This window comes from Camelus dromedarius, chromosome 5, assembly GCF_036321535.1.
Source record: "Camelus dromedarius isolate mCamDro1 chromosome 5, mCamDro1.pat, whole genome shotgun sequence".
NCBI lineage: Eukaryota > Metazoa > Chordata > Mammalia > Artiodactyla > Camelidae > Camelus > Camelus dromedarius.
The window spans coordinates 82,470,273-82,491,839 of record NC_087440.1 but is presented as its reverse complement, the minus strand read 5'-3'; the positions used below and the strand labels follow the sequence as shown (position 1 = coordinate 82,491,839).

General features: G+C 34.9%; 1 protein-coding gene across 2 annotated transcripts in view; it reads left to right on the top strand.

Moving 5' to 3' along the window:
- The window catches only part of RPS6KA5 (ribosomal protein S6 kinase A5), a 170,737-nt gene that overhangs the window by 88,480 nt on the left and 60,690 nt on the right, over positions 1 to 21,567 (top strand). Inside the window, exons 4-5 of one of the 2 annotated variants that reach the window (XM_031454182.2) lie at positions 6,862 to 6,977; positions 9,927 to 10,034. The exons of the other annotated variant lie outside the window; for it this stretch is intronic. Coding sequence (XP_031310042.2) covers positions 6,862 to 6,977; positions 9,927 to 10,034 — 224 coding nt within the window. The remainder of the gene's footprint in view (positions 1 to 6,861; positions 6,978 to 9,926; positions 10,035 to 21,567) is intronic. 2 annotated transcript variants of the gene reach the window in all.

The window sequence follows — 21,567 nt, the reverse complement described above, 5'->3', positions numbered from 1 at the left end:
GTGTAAAGACACCAGAAATGCAGCTCCAGCACATCCTCAGTAGTCAGAGATCTTGTTGAAAATGGAAACCTTATGCTCCATTTCACTTTTTTAAGCTCTGAACCTCAGCAGTCCAATTTGAAATACAAATAAGCTCCAGGAGAGCTCTGCCAAGCGAGGCTAGAAGTCAGGGAGAAGCGATCTAAATGCTCAGGAGAAACGGTGCTGAGTGTGTGCTCTGTGATGATGAGGTTTATGGTGCTGGCAAGCTGTAGGATGCTGCTCCCAGATGTTTCCCACATGCTGGCAGTCCGCATTCATTGGTTCATTTGTAAATAAACTTGATAGGCACTTTTCCATTGAAATTTATAATGCTGTCTTTAGGGTGATGTTCCTAAAACTGTTTTTGGCTTACAACTCCTTGGAGAATCTGATAAAAGCTGTGGGCCCTCTCTTCGCAGAAGAATGCACATATGCTTACATATACTGAAGAAATTGCACATAACTTCAAGGAATTTATGTGGAGTCTCCTTTTAATTATCTAAAGCTGGCCAAAAGAAATCTGTCTTCCTCTTCCTGAAGAGATTCCAGAAGGGCTCTCTAGTACCTTTTAACAGCATTAGAATGTATAATTTTCAAGATGATGATGATAATTACCATTTATTGAACTTTTACTATTTGTTTGACACTGTGCATTCCTCATATCCAAAAGTGAACTCTTGGTCATCCCTTTTGAATCTGTCCTTCTTGCAGCCTTCTCCATCTCAGGTCACATCAATTCCATCTCTTCATGTGCTCAAGTAGGGCTGGATCCTTACCACCACCACAGATGTCACCTTTCTCCTAGCCTCCATCATCTCTCGTGTTTATTGAAAGTGATGTCCCAATTTTCACTCTTGCTGTTCTCAACACAGCAGCTGGAGTCATTGATTCTATTAAAACGCAAGTCTTATACGACTGTTGTACTCAGAATCTTCTAGAGGCTTCTTATTTCATTCACAGTAAAAGATGAAATACAATGGCCAGAACCTCTGTGCTGCCCAGCTCCAGGGGCCACAAGAAAAAATAAAGAGAACCAAAAATGGGAAATGGGAAGGCTAATATGACAAACTATGAATATATACTTGCTCTCTTTTCTTTCAGCCTCTTCGAAAGACATAAAAGTGTATAAGGTAATATTTATAATATATTGCTGGATTTGTAACATATATAGTTGTACCATGTTTCACAATGATAGTTCAAAAGGGAGGAAGAGAGAATAGAGTTATCTATGAAGGAGTAATGTTTCTATATACCACTGGAATTAATGGTATAATTGGTATAAATCTGAAACTGTTTCTGATAATGTGTGTGTGGTAAGCCTTAGAGCAACCACTAAGAAAATAACTCTAAAACAGTGAAATTCATGAAGGGAATTAAAATGTTGCACTTGAAAATATTCACTTTATGGAAAAGGAAGAAGTAAAAAGGAATAGAGGAATAAACAAAGATATGAAATATGTGGAAAATGGAAAAGTATAATAGCAGACATAAATCCAACTATATCAATAATAACATTAAATGTGACTAAATTAATCAGTACAATCCAAAAACAGACATTATCAGATAAGGGGAAAGAGTCAACTATACTGTTTATAGTAGAAGAACTGCGGATTCAAAGATACAAATAGATTAAAGAGAAAAAGAATAGAAAAAGATAAATCATGCAAACAGCAACCACAAGAAAGCAGGAGTGGCTTTACTAATATGACAAAGAGATAAAAAGGGACACTTTATAATGATAAAAGGACCAATCCATAAGGAAGATATAACAATTATAAACATGAATGTATCCAACAACATAGACTCAAAATACATAAAGCAAAAACTGACAAATTGAGGGAAAGATAGACAATTCAACAATAATATTCCATTTTCAATAATGTGTAAATAGGCAAATGATTGACAAGGAAGTAGAAAACAAACCATCAAGATATAAAAGACACTATGGAACTGTCTAAACTACAATAACTGAATGCATATTTTTCTTAAGTGCATATGAAACATTCTCCAGGACAGACCATATGCTGGGCCATTTAAAAAAACTCAATAAATTTAAAAAGATTAAAATCATACAAAGTATGTTCTCTGACCACAATGGAATGAAATTAGAAATGAATAACAAAAAGAAATTTGGGATTTTCACAGCTATGTGAAATTAATCAGCACACTTCTAAATAACCAATGTGCCAAAGAGAAAATCAAAAGGTAAATGAGAAAACACTCTGAGATGACAGAAGATGAAGACACTACAAACCAAATCTTATGTGATGCAGCTAAAGCAGTGCTTAGTGGGAAATTTATAGCTGTAATTACCTAAATTTAAGAAGAAGAAGAAAAATCTCAGATCAGTAACTTAATTCTCCACCTTAAAGCAGTGGAAAAAGAAGAGCTAACAAAACCCACAGCAAGCAGAAAGGAGAGAAATAATACATATCAGAGCAGAAATTAAGTAGAGAATATGAAAATAGAGAAAGTGAATGAAACCAAAGATGGTTAATTGAAAAGATAAACAAAATTGACAAACCTTTAGCTAGACTTACCAAGAAAAAAAGGGAGAGGACTCAAGTAAAATCAAGAATGGTAGAGGGGACTTTGCAGAATTGAAAAGGATCATAAGAGAATATCATGAATCACTATATAGCAACAAATTAAATAACTTAGATGAGATTTTTAAAAAAGTCCTGGAAAGACAAACTACTAGAATTGACTTAAGAAATGCAACATCTGAATAGACCTGTAATAAAGGAGATTGAACTAGTTGTAGTAATAGTAGTAGTAATAAAAGCTAGCCACAATGAGAAGCCCAGTCCATATAACTTCACTACTGAACATTACCAAACATTTAAAAAGGAATTAATACCATTCTTTACAAATGTCCAAAAAAAAAAGAGGAAGAAACACTTCCTAACTCGTTCTATGAGGCCAGTATTACCCCAATACCAAAACCCGGTAAAAAGATCACAAGAAAAGAAAGCTACAGACCAGTATCTCTTATGACTAGAAACACATAAGTCCTCAAGAAAATACTATCAAACTGAATCCAGCAACAAATAAAAAGGATTATATTCCATAGGCAGGTGGGGTTTATCCAGAAATGCAAGATTGGTTTAGCAAATGAAAATCAATTAACATACCATATTAATAAAGGGCAAAAATCATATAGACATTGAAAGAGCATTTGACAAAATTCAACACTCCTTTATGATAAAAAGCATTCAACAAAGTAAGATTAGAAGTGAATTTCCTCAGCCTGATAAAGACATTTTTGAAAAACCCACAGCTAACATAATACTTAATGGGGAAAGACTAAATGCTCTCTCCCTAAAATCGGAAGCAGGGCGAAAATTTTTAAACCGAAAATCCTAAGAAATCCACTAAAGACTATCAGAACTAGTAAACAAGTTCGGCAAAGTTGCAAGATACATGATCAATATACAAAAATTAATTGTAGTTCTGTATGATTGTAGTGAAAAATGAGAAAATGAAATTATGAAAATTTCATTTACATGAGTATCAACAAGAACAAAAATACTTAGGAATTAATTTAGTAAAGGAAGTACAAAACATGTACTCAGAAATCTATAAAATACTGTTGAAAGAAATGAAAGACGACCTAGTCAAACAGATCCTATGTTTACGGATTGAATGGCTTTATAATATTAAGATGGCAATACTCCCCAAATTGATCTGTAGGTTTAACAAACCTCTCTCAAAATCTCAGCTTTTTAAAAAATCAGAATTGACAAAATCAGAATTGACAAAATCATCCTAAAATTTATATGGAAAAATCAAGGAAACTTAAAATAGGTAAAAGAATTTTGAAAAGGAAGAACTAAGTTGGAAGACTCACACTTTTAAAATTTACTACAAAGCTACAGTAATCAAGAAAACTGTGGCACCGGAATAAAGACAGACATGTAGATAATAAAATTGAGAGTCCAAAAATAAACCTTCATATTTATGGTCGGTCAATTTTCTGACAAGGATGCCAATGAAGAAAGAGCAGTCTTTTTAACAAATGGTGCTGGTACAACTGGATGTCCACGTGCAAAAGTATGCAGTTGAGCCCATACCTCACAACATATACAAAAATTAACTCAAAATAGATTGAAGATTAGAAGTAAGAGCTAAAAATAGAAATCTCTTAGGAGAAAACAGGGGTAAATTTTTATGATCTTGGTTTTAGCAGTGGTTTCTTAGATGTGACGTGAAAAGAACAAACAACAAAAAGAAAAACAGATAAACTTGGATTTCTGGCGGGGAAGGTGATGAAAATATTTTAAAATTGAATGTGGTGACGGTTGCACAACTCTGAATACAATAAAAACCATTGAATTTTACACTTCATGTGGGTGAATTTCGAATTAAAAAAAACCAAAAGGGGCAAAGAAAAAAACCTTAATAGACATTTCACAAAAGAAGATATAGGGGGCACATGCTTTAGCATGCAGGAAGCCCTGGGTTCAATCCCCAGTACCTACATGGAAAAAAAATACAGTAAGGCCGTGAGAAGATACTAAATATCTTTATTATTCAGGAAAATGCAAATTAAAAGCATAATAAGGTACCACTACACACTAAACAGAACAACTAGAATTATAACAAACTGAGAATAACAAGTTCTTATCTTACAGGGATTTCCATTAATCTCATATCCCTGCCATTGGTTGTAGCTCTCACCCCGTAACAACCCTCCAAGTGTCGTAATTCCTGCTGTTATAGCCCTTTGGCAGCCTCTGTATCTACTTTACCATCATTAACAGCACTGGATAAAGTTGGCTGTTCACCTTGTAAAGGATGCAACCATATACCTACAAATAAAGCATATTTATTTTATGAATGTCAGGTCTTCATCTTGGGCTGTTGGTCTATTCCAAAAGTAGGAATTAGGTTACTTGATACCGTTTTAGGTTTGTCTTCTTAGATTTGTAATTTTTCTTAGTGTCCCCAGTAAATGGAAAATAAAACACTTTCTATGTTCAGAGCAACAATAATTCATAGTAGCTATTATTCTCATTTTATAGATAAAGAACTGACACTGAGAGAGACTTCGTTTGCTCAAGGCAAGACAGTGGAGTCATTGCCTGGTCCAGGTTTATTGATTACAAAACCCAGATTCTTTGGACTATATCAGATTGCCTCAAAGACAGGAATACGTTGGATTTTTGTTTTTATAACCCACTTGCCTTTGAGTTTCAGAGAGATTTTTTCAGATTCTAATATTTATTCCAATATAAAGAATCTGTGTTCAGTTACTAATGGAATAAATATCTATTGAGTGCTTATTGCATGCAGGCACTGTGTTGGGTTTTTAAAGATGAATGCATTGATCTTGACTTTAAAAAACCCAGAGTTTAGCAGAGAAAACAAGTATGCAAATAAACATTTTCAGTGCAGCAAGGTAACTGCAGTAGTATAAATCTTTAATAAGTACAGTGGTTAACGTAAAAGGAAGTGATCCACTCTGCTGGAGTTGTTATTGAAGGTGAGATAATTGAGTAGGACATTCAAGGATGTGTAGGAGTTTGTCAGTTGGTCAACTGACCTATGAATGCCTATTTCTGTGTCATGACTAACTACAGAAACCATTTGTGCATAAACATCAGTATTAGATTTAAATAAATAACTATTTAAAAGTAGAAAAAAATTCATTGTTAGTTTGCAGGGATGCTGTGTTCCTTTACACCTTTTTAATAATTAGCTTTGTGTTAAGATATAATTAAAACCCCTTGGCAAAATACAGAAGCCTTGGAAGGGCAAAGCTTTTTGCTGGCATGTGCTTTATAAAATATACTGCAAAACAACCAGCTTTTAGAGTTCTTTCATTCTATTGCATCTACTTTTTGGAATTTAAAGTAAAATGGGAAAAATATAAAGTAAAATGGGCAAGATAAACATTTGTGAGTTCATGAAGATTTTGCTTTGTTCTTTTATCAAATTGTGGTAAACTTGACGAATGAATACACTTGGGACACATGCTTTTCACATTTTTTAGGAGAACAGTGTTGATCTATATCTGACGATTTTCTAGGTGTACATTGTTTCTCACACACAAATGTTGTATAAGGTAGTAATGGTTAGTTTCTGATGAAACTATTATCAATTATCAATAAATGTCTTCTTGGAGCCAATTATGAACATAATTGTGATTAATTATTATTAGTCACCTCTTTATTTCTCACTGTAGCCTTCTTGTCTCTTATTTCATTATTCCTTTTGGGATAAAAAGGGTAGATTGAAAGGGAAATGGGGATCTTTTAGTTTCAGGTGTTTTGATTCAGCCGCGTGTGCTACTTGTACATCTGGGTTACGTGGAGCAATAGGAAAGCTACCTGCTACCTAAAATGTATTTTTGGAAGGGCTATGCATAGACAATTGTGGAAAATAGGAAATCTGCTTAAAAATAGTAACTGGGAACTACTACAAAGGAAAGGCTGGGATTTTTGTTTGTCTTATTCTGTTCATTTTTTATGTTAGGTATTTAGTGGTTGATGTTTTGGTATTCTGCAGCAAGTTAAGTATTGTATAGTGATGGCAGAGGTTTCCAATATGCTGTATTGGGGGGAAATTGTTTAAATATATGCAGATTTCATGTAATAGTTTTAATAATAATACTTTACAAATTCATTTGATCACGGTTCAGGGTAATCATTAACTTACGAGACTGTATTTACATGAATTGAAATAGTATATTCCATATGAAACTATATACTAAGAATTGTACAAAAGTAATATATTAAAATCAGTGCCTTGTGGTTAACCCAAAGTGATTAAAAGGAAATACTTCCTGTAGCGTATGAATACAAGTCAAAGACAGAAAAAAATATATTTCATTTTTAGATTATATAAATGGTGGAGAACTTTTTACTCATCTTTCTCAAAGAGAGCGTTTCACAGAGCACGAGGTGCAGATCTATGTTGGAGAGATTGTGCTTGCCCTCGAACACCTCCACAAGGTAAGATTCTTAACCTTTGGGGTTTCTTTCTTTTGAAAAATCTATTGACTGAGGTCATGATGGTGCTAAAAGAACTAATGTGTTTGCATGTCATTGGGTTAGTGGAGATTGTGAAAGCCCACTTAGCAACCATTACCGATTTTTTCAATTTCTAGTTCCCTTTTTAAAAGTCTGCTTTCCTTTTGCAGTCACTGTGATACAGATTAAAAAGATAAGAAGGTGGAGCCTGAGCATTTTTTGGTGTTGTCCATGAAAAATTCTAGTGCTTACTACATAATGTCATTAGAGTAAAAGATTTTCATTCTTAAAATAACCTTTAAGATGAAAACACAAGTCATAATATGTATTTCCCTAATTGTGACTTACTCTGTTGCAGACTCTGCCTTTACATCTTCAGGGCATATATCCCAATTAGCTTGGAATATTTGAAAGAAGCACTTAACCTGTGCTACCCATCTATCCCACTCTTTCACTCTGGCTTTCTTTTCCATTTGTTTTGCCCCAAAGGCCCTCTGCTGCTCCCTCTACCTCCCTCCTGCTCCATTGCCTTCATGTAACATGAACTCAGTTGCTAAAGACTTTAAATGGAATTCATGTCTGTATGTGATGCTGTTTGGATCTATAAAATCAGTTTAAACTTTTTAAAAGTATTATTTCAGATACTATTAATCTTGATCCAAGAAATCTTGACTAAAATTTTTTTAATGAGGAAGCATTATATTGTCAAAGCAAACTGTCGTTATGTAGACTAGGCTTATGTGTATTTCCTAAGAAATAGAAAATACTACAATAATTTTTATCCAAGTTGTATGAGACCATAAGGAGCACGACTTGAGTCACTAAATTCAGATGATATTGATACATCATAAAGCCACTACTTTTCCTTGTTATGTATTCAGATTCTATACTAGATTACAGATAAAAAAGATTAAAGTGTGGATTATGGAGCATGGAAAAGAATGGAGAGAAATGAAGGAAAAAGGCAAGGAAGAAGGGTGAAACTTTTAAAGGGGCAGGGAGATTAGAACTGCAGGATGGAGACAGCAGATGCAAGAGGCTGTGGGAAAAGATGGTAAGATATAGGAAGAATGGGATCAAGAAATGGGTTGATCTAGCCCAGAACAGAAGCATAGCGGGGCAGGTAGAGGGATAGAGTTCAGAATAGGAATCCTAAGGGCAGTGAGGGGCAAATGTATAAGACCAGGAGGGAAGTAGGAGAGGCTCGTGGGCCCGGGTCTGCAGTGCCGCGAAGTGAGAGGAAGAGGCGCAGAGGTGGGTGCTGAACTGAAGTGATGGGAACAGACATCTGTGTTCCTTTTGACGGAATTGTTGGTGTGGCGATGAGCTTTATGCCAGCGGTAATTTTTGTGGGATATCAAGTAGTTAGGACATCTTTATACATGAGCCAAACTGGGCCTAGGAATAGGCTGGAAAACTTTGTTTTATGATTAGGGGAATTAGATGTAATTTTTATAGTGTAAAAATGTTGGTGGAAATCACCATAAATCCCAGAGTAAGAACAAGCAAAATATAAAGCTATGACAGGTAAGCTTGTAAGTTCAGTTTTTAATTTGTTTGAAAACTATTAATTCTGTTTATTAAAGGAAAATCCATGAACCTTCATTATTATTACAACAGGGTAATCAGAAATGTAGAGATGAAGGACACAATGAATCCTATAAATAAATGTAATTGATATGGAGTGGAAGTAATATATAGCAGATTAGATCTTAGCTAAGTTTCTCTTAATCTCACTACATACAAAGATAAATACAAAGAAATACAATACAAAGCCAGTAATGTTAATCTTGATATGGCTACTAACACTGGGTTCCCTGGAAGAGACAAAAATGGGGAGTTTACTTGGAAATGATGAAGTAAAGCAGGTAGTAAATGACATATTCCTAAAATCTTTTCCAAAGAGGCTGTTAAAAAAAAAAAGTCATACTGGTTATTAGATACTTGTAAGGCTTCAAGTCACATGTCTGTTCAACAGTTTGTACATGTTGTCCTTCCTCTCTTTTTTGTAGGACACTTGAGGTTCTTGGAAGAGAATTGCGTAGTTGTTTTTCCTTGTGTGATTTTTTTATTTCAATTTTGAGAAAGTATTAAGAATCTTCTTTTTCATATACTTAGTATTGAGGAAAGTAGTGTTTCTAAGTTTAAAAACATTTAATTTGGGCTAACATAACATGAAATGCAGAATTCACATATGTCAAGAACTTCTTAAAAGACTTGAGTAGATTTACTTATGTGATAGAGCTGAAGTGTTTTGCTATAAAACTTACATGCAAAACAAAATAGAAGGATATTTAAATATCTAATTGATTTACTTTGCTTATTTAGATCTGAAGAGCCACTAAAATTAACATATGATCTTCAGCCTTCATGTTTAGGAGAGTGTTATTCAACAGGCCTTTATTAATTATTTATTTGACTTATGACACTGCTAGATACTAGATAAATGTATAAAAAGTGAAAAAACAGAGCGAGGATATGTTTATATCAAGACAAATAGGAAATACCTAGCAAATACCAGTTATTTTTAGGTCAGTACAAGGTAAATATAAGTGCTATGGGAATGAAAACAAACGACCAGTGTGGGAACTGGTTAGTCAGGAAAGCCTTCAGAAGGCATTAAGAAGTAAGTGATGAATTGGCTAAGAAAGCATCTGAAGATCATCTGGAGTGAGCATGAAATCCATTCAGAAAAATAATCCAGGAAGAAGCAGTCGCTGATGGGGCACCCTTCAGGTCCTGGGAGCCCAGCAGATAAGGTTTGAGGTGGAAAAATTGAAATTTGCCCTGGCCTGTGACTCAGAGCCGTCAGAGCACCCTGAGCAGGAGAATGCCTCTTTCGGTTTGTTTTTTAAGGTAGATAAGAAAGACTTTCCTAATTTATTTTTTGGAAGTTGTTATTTTAAAATGCATATTTGTTTGTTTTTACAGTTGGGGATTATATACCGTGACATTAAGCTTGAGAATATTCTACTTGATTCTAATGGCCATGTGGTGCTGACAGACTTTGGTCTGAGTAAGGAGTTTGTGGCTGATGAAGTGAGTATTATATTTTAATTTGAAGTTAGTAAAACAGAATATAAACAATGGTGAAAATTAGCTATAGGGTAAGATTTAACAGGATAGTACCAAACAGATTATGGATATTTGTACAGGTTTTCCCAGAGGAACATTTTGACATGAATGACTATAAAGGTTTTTTAGTTTAAAAATACCATGGAACCATACTGTTAGAATTACAGTAAACCCTTCGTCAATATATCAGAATTCCCCAGTCTAAAGCAAAATAAAATTATACATATAACTTTCTCCATAATATATAACTGAAATTTTTCAATAAACCTTTGAGTCTTTTAGGAAAATCATGGCTTAGATAATAGCCAATAAAGAATTACAAAACAACACATATATGGTTTATATTGTAATTACAGGGTAGGACATGTCGTGATGGCCTTGTGAACTAACTTGACAAGAATAACAAGGATTTACTAGACCTAATTCTTTAATCTTGCTGGTTTTTTGCTCATACAAACTAAAATGTAATAGCTAATGTACAGATTTTTAATGTGGAGGGCTTTGAATTTTCAGTACTGATTAAAACTTACTTAGTATTACAGATTTATTTAATGACATTTATAATTGTACATTAGTTTAATTAAATACTATTTATGCAGCAGTTGTAATAAAATATGTTTTTACACTACTAGTTATTTAAGACAACTAAGTAAATTTGAATGCTAATTCATTTCTATCCAAGAAATTATTGTTATAGCATACAGAATCACAATATAGTTTTTGTACTAAAGGACTCTGTTGTAAAACACATTCTTGGGTTGCAAATTAGGTGTTTCTATTTCTGATTGTTTGCTTTTTGAAATATTGCAAAGCAGTCCTAGGTAAGTTAGATAAGTATTGAAATTGTGAAAATGAAGGATCCTAATCTTTTATCATATCTATATTTATTCAGTTCACTTAGTAATAAATATTTATCAACTGCTTCTGCTATGCTGGGTATTGAATAATACAATGATAAATAAAGTGGAAATGGTCTCTGCTTTCATGAGCCTGTGGTTATAATAATATATTGATTATCTTTGATAGAAAAATCATAGTTATAAAACAGATTACATGAATTTTTAAGGAATTTACTTCAAAGTTTGATTTTTAAAACTTTTCCCCTTTGTAAAAGCTTTAGTGAATAAAATGTGACAAATACAGTATGTTCACGGTTGTTTCCTCATTAAACCCCAATATAAATAAAAATAAAGAAGTGAAATAGGCAGGCACTCAAAAGGGAGAGAGAAAACAGCAACCAGATTTTGGAAGATGGACAGCAGAAAGACTGGTTGTAACTGATTTAGCATCCCTGAAACAGCTGAATCCTAAGCCAGTAACATGAGAAGCCCCAAAGCAGGCTAATTTGCACCTCTGAACCCCAGAAAGGCTCAGGAATTGGGGAACCAGGTGTCCCTCAAAGTAGGAGTATAGAACACAAGAGGATTGGTTGGAAGTCTGTATAAGAAAGAGGTACCACCCAGAATCCATGTGTACACTATTCCTGACCCTCACTGGAAAGGTTAAACAGACAGACAGGATTCAGGGACAAGGAGCACAGCTGAGGGCTAGGACACCATCAAAGCTGGTGGGTGACGTGAAGACCGACACACCGATGCCTATGGCCTCTCACTGCCTCGTCACTCTGAGAGCGACGCTTCCTAGACAGGAATTGGGAGGTTTTCACTCTGAGAATTGAGAACAGAAATCTGCACATGCTGTCTGTGGGTGGTTTTGCCAGTGAACTGGCCCAGCCAGATCCCTCTACAGTGATGCCTTTGTCTTGGCAAGCCCAGCCTGCGCAGTTTTTTTTTTTTTTCCATATTTTGATTTCAGTATTTTTCAGTAAAATTAGTTTGTCATACTATGTATTTAAAAACATTATTCTGAGAAGGGGGTCTGTCGGCTTCAACAGACTGTCAAAGGGTCCTTGGCATGTAAAGGTGGGGGATGCCCCCTGCACAGAGAGATTTGGTGATCACTTTTTCCTCTCTGTGGAACCATTCAGACATTTACTCATTCACACCATCAGTATTTGTTGAGAGCCCTATATCTGCTAGGTATCAGGCTAGGTTCTGGTGATACCACAATGAAAGAATCACTTCGTGAATCCTGCATTTCTGGGCACGTGTGCCTGATCATTTGGCAATAGGCAGAAACAGCCTTTGGCTCTGGGGAATAGCAAAATGTTAGAAACTGAAGCAAAAGTAAACAAATCAAACATGGATCTGAGTTGTTGGGTTTCAAGTAATACAAAGTACAGTCATACAAGTGAGTCAGAACTGCCAGGTAACTGCTTCAGCCGGGTCACCTCTCACAAGAGAGACTTGTGTTTTCTGCTGGTCATGTCAACAGCTACTCCTCAAGGGAATGAAGGTAATTCTTGTCAGATGCCGTAGTTTTTGAGCACTTACTTGTTTACGTGCAAAAATGAAATGATGGGATAATAATCTGAGGTGGAGAAGTACTTTACAGATTCCCTTATTATTCACTGAATGCACCCTAGCTGCATTTAATGCAGTTTTGTGTTACTGTCATGTGTTATTAAGCTTTACAGTTTCATCTCTCTCCTCTCCCAGACTACCATCTCATCCTTCCTCTTAGCCCAAGAGGACGTGCTGTCCTGCTAGGGTTCAGGTTTAACTCTCGGGGCTCAAGTAGGAACTCCCCTAAGACTTGATCTAATGGTCCTTTGCTTCCCCGATTCTACGTGGCCTCTGCTTAGCAAGTTTCCCTGCCTAGACCTTTGCACCTCAAATGTATCCCCATCCAGCGATTTCACATGTCAGCCTGACTGACTTAGAGCAAAATACCATCTTGCTTGGGATGAGTTTCTTCTTTGTCTGTTGCTATTCTACCTCCTTGGTTTTCAGTTTAAACTTCACCTTGAGGAGTTCCCTCCTTGGTTTCCGGTTTCTAGAGAGAGATTGTTCATCTCTGTCTCTACCTCTAGTTGACCTCTCTCCTTTTCTACCTCTTCTTCCTCTCGGACCCTTTCTGTCACCATTTAAACATGCCTGGTCTCGCCTTAAAATTTTAAAATTTAAGAAATAGAGAGAAAAATGGCTGGATGGACTGACTGAATGACAGAAGGCAATCTCAGAACCCCATGTTTCCTTCCAGCTCTTGTCCTGTGTTCTCCTTTGTCAGTATTTGTCAATACATTTTATTACCCACATGTCACTCATTCCTTAATCTACTCCAATTTGGCTCACACCTCCTACCAGTTGACTAAAACTGTTCTTGCCAAGGCCAGGACTGACCTCAGTTTCAGATGTTTTTTAGTTCTCACCTTACCTGGCTGTCTAGTGGTATTGAACTGGAAATTGCCTCTCACTTTGGCTTTTGTGACACCGTGTCCCCCTGCCGTTCCTTCTCTCTCGCTGTCTTTCGCAGGCTCTTCCTCTTCTACCTGAGAGCTCCTCACGGTTTCATCCTAGGTACCCTTTTCTTTTTATGCTGCTCTCTCTCCCCATGTGTTGGAGATGCCCAAATATATATGGCCAACCCTGACCTCCCTTCTGTGCTCCAGACCCAAACGTGCCTGTAGTGTATCACCACTTGATTCTCATAGATCACACAAGCTTTCCAAAACTGAATCAGTCTTCTCCCACCCAAATTTGCTTCTTTCAGTTTCTCAGAATTTTGTGTGTTACAAATTATGCTCTCATTTCATCTGGGAAATATATTTCTATTTGATTTTTAGGAATTTACTTGCTATACCTTTGGAGTTTCTGCTTATGGTATAATACTCATCTTTCTGTATATTTGTTAATTTAATAATCCAACAAATACTTATTGAGTATCTACTATGTGCCACGTAGTGTACTAGACCCTAGAAATACAGTGGTGAACGTAACAAATTCCTTGCCCTCATGAGCCTGTATTTTAGAGGTATTCATCATTACCTCATGTAATTATTTCTAGATTGTAGTTTGCTAAACTAAGTTGTATCCTGGATAAAATTGATTTATTTTAGAAACCTTAACAAGCTTTTATATGATAATGAACACTTTACAGATTTGATACTTTTACTGACACGTTCTTTTCTCAACCACAGAATTTGATAAATCCCTTGTGATTCTGAGAATAAAAGAAGACATTTCTAAATATCTATAGGCTAAAATATATCCTTCAGAGGATTTTTTGAGAGTACAGTTCAGCAAACATTTGTGGAGTTCTTACTGTGAGTCAGACAGTCTGCTAGGTATTGGATATATGATTCTGACATTGAAGACTTTAAAGGCATTTTTTTTAAAAGGGCATCTGTTCTTACCTCTTTATAAGAAAATAATATCAAAATGATACATTCATAGGTTATTACCCTATTCTTAAATATGGCGTATGCATTCTATGTTTCCATATTTTAACACTGAGCATTTGAAGAATTTCACAACAGATTGTCAACACGAATCTTCAGGTGGATAAATAAAACTAGAAGAAAAATAACATCCGGACATTTAAAACAGAGGTAGCTAAGTTAATTATAACTCACTGCCATGGTAGCTATACTTAAGAGAAAAAGGCCTATGGATTTGTGACTGTTTTTTCTTTCCAGAAAATGGAAAAAATGCAACCTTTGCTCAACTGAGATAATGTTATTCATTAATTAATCCTTTGATCATGGAAGAGGCATTTTAGTGTAAAGAACACGTATTGAAGTTAGAGGATCCCTTTTTTCAATTCTTTACTTCCTGGCTGTGTGATACCGAGCAAGTCACTTAGTCCTTAATCCCTCTCAGTCTGTAAAATAATATTTGTCATATCTAATTTATATAATTTTCATATGGACACAATAAGTTATGCTCATAAAAGTACTTTTTAAAGTGTAAAGCATGATGTAACTGTCAACTTCCACTTAAAGAGCTACCATTCAGATTTCAGATTACAAAATTAAAACATACAAATGAGAATCTTAAAGTATTCTCCCTAATTTTCTTCTTTGTAGGAAAGTTTTAAATTACATCTTTCTCTAATAAACCCCTACTTAATAATGTCGCTTGTGGGATTCTGCTGTTACAGTGTACACGTCTCAAGATGCCTAGGTGAGGTTCAGGACCCATGAAGAGCGAGTTTGCATGAGGAGTCAGATCAGCCAGCTCTGTAAGGCAGCTTTTTAGTTTCCTCTGTCTCCTTCCCTGATGGATTTGTGGTGACATATAGTCATGATTCTTTTCATTTGCCTGTGCTTCTGAGGAACCTACTAAGTCTCTGTAAATCAGACCTATCAGTCATTTGCCAAAATCCATGACCCTAGGATAATTTTAGTTATTTTAAGGTAAATATTGAGATGGAACTGCTGGGAAAGTAGGAGACCTAGAAACTGGTCAAAGTGTTCTTCTGTTGCCCCAATTTTTCTTCTTCTCAAACAGTGCTGCACAACATTCAGATACTAACGCATAAGCTTCAGCCATTTGTTTGTATAGGTTTTTTCCCACCAGATTTCAGAGCAGATACCCTACCCTTGGACAGGAGGAGGAGGAGGAGGGAGGAGAGATGGCTTTGCCCTCAGGTGTCTGCCTCACAGATCCCATTATAACTTTTCTTATAGTAGAAATTATTGGCTCAGGTCAGATTTATTCGTAATACTATCTCTTATTTTAAGGCAGGTTTGATGCACAAGTTCAGTGGGTGGGCAGGTTTAATGTAAATTATGTCACAGAGCTAGCGAGGACAACTTTTGAACTGAGATTCTTTTCACAGAAACTTCTATTATGTATTCCATTTGTTCAAATTATGTTAAATGTACTTTTTACTTACTTGAAAACTATATTTAGGAGTCACATTATTATTCTATATTGATATAGGGCATATTAGTCTATGAACAATATATTAATGTATAAATAGATTATTTTAATCTCTTTTCTAAGAAAGAAGGAAAAATGATTTAAAACCATGTTAAGTGTCAGGGACTTTCAACCTTTAAGGGGAATTTAGCAAAAGATACCCTGGAATACTAACATTGCATAAATGTCATTAATAAATGTTTATATTTTCCAAATTTTAAAAAAATTATAAAATATTTCAAATGTGATAAAGTAGAGAAAATGATATAACAGAATCTGTGCATCCACTATTCACATACACAGTTATGGACACTTTGTGGGTTTTTTCCACCACTCATTCAGCAATTACTGATTGAATGTCCAATGTGATCCAGGCACTGTTCCATTTAGGTGCTGGAATCTAGCAAAGAACAAAATAGACAAAAATTTCTCCCCTAGACAGGGAGGCAGGCAATAACAAGTAAAGAAGGAAACTATGTATGGAATATATTAGATAATGGTAAGTTACACAAAGACAGGTGCACTAGGAAGGAGAGATATGAAGTATCAGAGTGAGAAAAGCTTGTACTTGTAAATGAGGTGATCAGGAAAGGCTCCCTGAGAAGGTAACAGGTGAGTAGAGACATGAATTGAGAGCATGAGTCACATCAGTATCTTAGGAGAGAGGTGAGCCAGTGTTAAGGCCCTCAGTTGGGAAAATGCTTGGGATGAAAAGGAGGTCAGCGTGAGAGTGAGGATTTGAGTAGCAGGAAATAAGGGCGTGGAGGTGGTCGTATGGAGGAAGGACTGCACAGATCATGCAGGGCATGGAAGACCGTGGTAAGGACTGTGGCTCCTCTGAGTCCAAATGGGGAGCCTTGAAGAGTTTTGAGTAGAAGAGGGACATGGTCTGAGTAATTCTGTTTGCCAAGCATGATAGTCCTGGAGTGGGACAAACCTAGAAACATGGAGACCAGTTAGGAAGCTGTTGCATTAATCCCAGCAAGAGATGACACTGATTTAGACCATGTGGTAGCAGTGTAGGTTGTAAGAAGTAGTCATATTTGAGATGCATTTTGACATTAGAGCTAACAAGATTTCTTGATGGCTTGAATAGGGGATGGGAGAGAACAAGAGGAACCTAGGGTAACTCCAAGGTTTTTAGCCAGAGCATGTGGAAGGATGAAGCTGCTATCAACTGATAGGCTGATTGGGGAGGTTTTGGGTGGGTGGAGGAGTGCAGTTGAACCAGATGAGTTAGAAATGTCTATTAGACGTTCAAACAGATGTTTAATAGGCAGTAGGGTATATGAATCTGAAATTTAGGAGAGAAGTCTCATCTAGAGATGCAAATTTGGAATTTGCCAATATGTAAGTAATATTTAAAATTATGAAAATTAATGAGAACACCAACAGAGTAAGTACAGATAGAAAGGAAAAAACAACAAAAGTTCTAAACTCTGAGCTATTCCAACATTAAGAGAGGTAAGAGAGGAGAAGGAACCAATAGAGGAGACTGAGGAAAAAGGGACCTGGAAGTTGAGAAGAAAACAGGCAAGTACGTTGTCTTGGAAGCCAAGTGAAGAAGGATTTCAGGGATGCAAATGATCAGCTATATCAAATACTGTTATTAGGTCAAATAAGATGAGGACTGAAAATTGAGCACTGGCTCAATTTAAACCTATGGAGAAAGAGAATGAGAGCAGGCATATTGTCATCCACAAATACAAAATAAAAATGGTTTTTTTCCAACCACATCTAGCAGCACAGGTGCAGGCAAAGAGTGGATGGTAGACTGAATTTGATCTTGCTTTATACCCTTACTTTATATATATGTATATCCATAAATAATATATACTATTAGCTTGTGTTTCTAAAATGTGCATAAGTGGCATAGCACATTGCAAATTGTTTTATATTTGACTTATTTTTGAAATTTATCCAAGTTGATAAATAGAAATCTGTTTCATTCATTTTAGCTGCTGTATAATATTCTTTTATATGAACTATCTAGGTTATTTATTCATTCTTCTTCTGAGATACATTTAGGTTTCTGTATTTTCTCAATCATGGTGTTGCAGCTTTTTTCTGATGTTATTGTTTTGTTGGAGTTCTTTAAATATTCTAGATACCCACTCTTGATAATTCTATATTTTGTGAATTTCTTTTCTAAATCTTTTACTTGTCTTTAATTTGATTAATGGTGTTTTTTTCAGATTTGACATTTTTAATACAATCAAATTTATTGATCTCTCAAGATTTACATTTTTTGACTCTTTAAAAAATATTTGGGGTGGGGAGGGTATAGCTCAGTAGTAGAGTGTGTGCTTAGCATGCACAAGGTCCTGGGTTCAATTCCCAGTGCCTCAGTTAAATTAATAAATAAATAAACCTAATTACTCCCATCCCCCCCCAAAAAACCCCAAAATAAAAATAAACATTTAAATTGTGGTAAAACACACATAACATAAAAATTACCATCTTAACCATTTTCAAGTATATAGTTCAGTAGTGTTAACTATATTCACATTTTTATGCAACAGATCTCTAGAACTTTTTGTTTTACAGAACTAAACTCTGTACCCATTGAACAACAACTCCCCATTTTCCCCTCTCCTAGCCCTGAGCAACCACCATTTCTCTTTCTGTTTCTATGTGTTTGTCTATTTTAGATACCTAATGTAAGTAGAATCATACAGTATTTATCTTTTTGTGACTGGCTTAAACTTCGATTAGGATAATGTCCTCAGGATCCATCCATGTTGTTGCATGCAACAGGATTTCCTTCTTTTTTAAGGCTGAATAATACTTCATTGTATGTGTGTTCCACAGTTTGTTTATCCATTCTTCTGCTGATGGACACTTGAGTTGCTTTTACTTATTAGCTATTGTGAATAATGCTGCAGTAGACATGAATGTACAAATATCTGTTTGAGATAATGCTTTCAATTTTTTTTCATATGTGCCCAGAAGTGGAACTGCTGGATCATATGACAATTCTATTTTTAATTTTGGGGGGAACCTTTCATACTGTTTCCCATAGCAGCTGCACAATTTTATATTCCCATCAACAGAGCATAAGGGTTTAGTTTCTTCACATACTTACTTTGTTATTTCTGCTTTTTTGATAGTGGCCCACCTAATGGGTATGAAGTGATATCTCATTGTAGTTTTAATTTGCATTTCTGTAATAATTAGTGATGTTGAGAGTATTTTCATATGCTTATTAACCATTTATATATGGTTATATATATTTGGGTGGATGTATATTGAAGTCCTTTGCCTTTTTTTAAATCAAGTTCATTTGCTTTTTTGTTGTTGAGTTATAGGAGTTCTTTATATATTCTGGATATTAACCCCCATCAGATATATGATTTGCAATTTTTTTTCTCCTGTTCTGTTGATTGTCTTTCACTTTGTTTGTTTACTTTGATGCAAGGAAGTTTTATGTTTTGATGTCATTTCATTTGTCTGTTTTGTTGCTTTTGTTGCTTGTGCTTTTGGTGTAATATCCAAGAAATCATTGCCAAATCCCATGTCAAGAAACTTTCTCCTTATTTTTTCTTCTAGGAGTTTTATAGTTTTAGGTCTTAAATTTATTTTGAGTTGACTTTTGTATTTGCTATAAGGTAAGGATCCTACTTCATTTTTTTGTGTGTGGATATCCACTTTTCTAGCAACATTTTTTGAAAAGACTGTCCTTTCCCCATTGGCAACCTTACTGAAAATCATTTGACCATCTGCATAAAGGTTTGTTTATAATCTATTTTGTTCCATTGGTGTATATGTTTGTCTTTATTTCAATCAAAAATGTTTTAATTACTGTAGCTTTGTAATATGTTTTGAAATCAGGAAGTGTGAGACCTCCAACTTTGTTCTTTTTCAAGATTGTTTTGGCTATTAAGGGTCCCTTGAGATTCCATATGAATTTTAAGATTTATTTTTCCATTTATGAAAAAAATGATATTGAGATTTTGGTAGGGATTATGTTGAATCTCTGGAGCACTTTGGGTAGTGTGGACATTTTAACAATATTAAGTCTTCTAACCCATGAGCATGGGGTATCTTTCCATTTATATATGTCTTTTTAAATTTCTTTCACAGTATTTTATAATTTTAATTTTCCAAGTCTTTTGGCCCCTTGGTTAAATTACTTTCTAAGTATTTTATTATTTTCATGCTTATTTTAAATGGGGTTCCCCCCTGAATTTCCTTTTAGAATTGTTCATTGTTAATGTGTAGAAACACGACTAATTTTTGTATGTTGATTTTGTATCTTGTAACTTTGCTGTGTTCGCTTACTAGTTCTAACAGGGTTTTTGTGGTGAAATCTTTAGGGTTTTTTTTAACGTATAAGTTCATATTATCTGCAAGCGAAGTAATTTTATTTCTTCCTTTCCAATTTGGATGCCTTTGATTTCTTTTTCTTGCTTAACTGCTCTGAGTAAGACTTTCAGTGCTATGTTGAATAGAAATGGTGAGAGGGAGCATCCTTACCTTTGTTACTGATCTGAGAGGAAAGCTTCCAGTTTTTCACCTTTGAGTGTGATGTTTGCTGTGGGCTTTTCATACATGGCCTTTGTTTTGTTAAGAGAGTTTCCTTCTATTCCTAGCTTGTTGGTAAGTGTTTTTTTTTCCCTAATCATAAAAGTGTGTTGAATTTTGTGGAATACTGTTTCTGCATCAGTTGAGATGATCACTTGGTTTTTGTCCTTCATTCTGTTAATGTGTATTACAGTGATTGTTTTTGAATCTTGAACCATTCTTGCATTCCAGAATCTTACTTGGTCATGGTGTGTAGTTCTTTTTATGTGCTGTTGAATTCAGTTTGCTAGTATTTTTTTTAAAGAGTTTTATATCAGTTTTCATCAGGAATATTGGGCTGTAATTTTCTTATGTATCTTTCCCTGGCTTTGGTATCAGGGAAATGCTGGCCTCAAAAAATTAGTTTGGAAGTGTTCTCTTCAGTTTTTTGGAAAAATTTGAGAAGGAATGGTCCTACTACTCTTTAATTTTTTAATTTTTTATTTTTTTTAGAATTTCCTGGTAAGCCTGGGCTTACTTTGTTGGAGCTTTTCTTCATTGGGAGATTTTTGATTACTAATTCAGTGTCCTTACTGATTATAGGTCTGTTCAATTTTTTTTATTTCTTCATAATTCAGTCTTGACAGACTGTGTTTCTAGGAGTTTCTCCAATCTAGGTTATTCAATTTGTTGGTGTATAATTTAGTCTCTTACAAGGTCTTCTTCCTTAATTTCTGATTTTAGTTGAATCTTCTCTTTTTTCCTTAATCTGACTAAGAGTTTGTCAGTTTTGTTGATCTTTTCAAATAACCAACTCTTACTTTTGTTACTTTTTTCTAATATTTTTCTATTCTCTGTTTTATTTATTGCTGCTTCAATATTTTATTATTTTTTTCCTTCTGCTAACTTTTGGTTTGGTTTGTTCTTCTTTTTCTAGTTCCTAGAGGTATAAAATTAGGTTGTTGATTTCTTTGAATCTTTTAAAATGAAACCCATTCCTCTTTGAGTGCACTAAGATACTCTCTAGTTTTCTTTATAAAATTAGTAGATTGAAATCTTTAATTTGTTATGAATGAATTAATTAATATGTGTGTGTGTGTGTGTGTGTGTGTGTGTGTATTTAGTGGGGATCTTATTTTATCTCTTTTTATATAGATAACCCAGTTGACTGACCTCTTCATTGAATAGTCATTTAATCCCTTCCCTGCTGATTTGAAATGCAGCTTTGT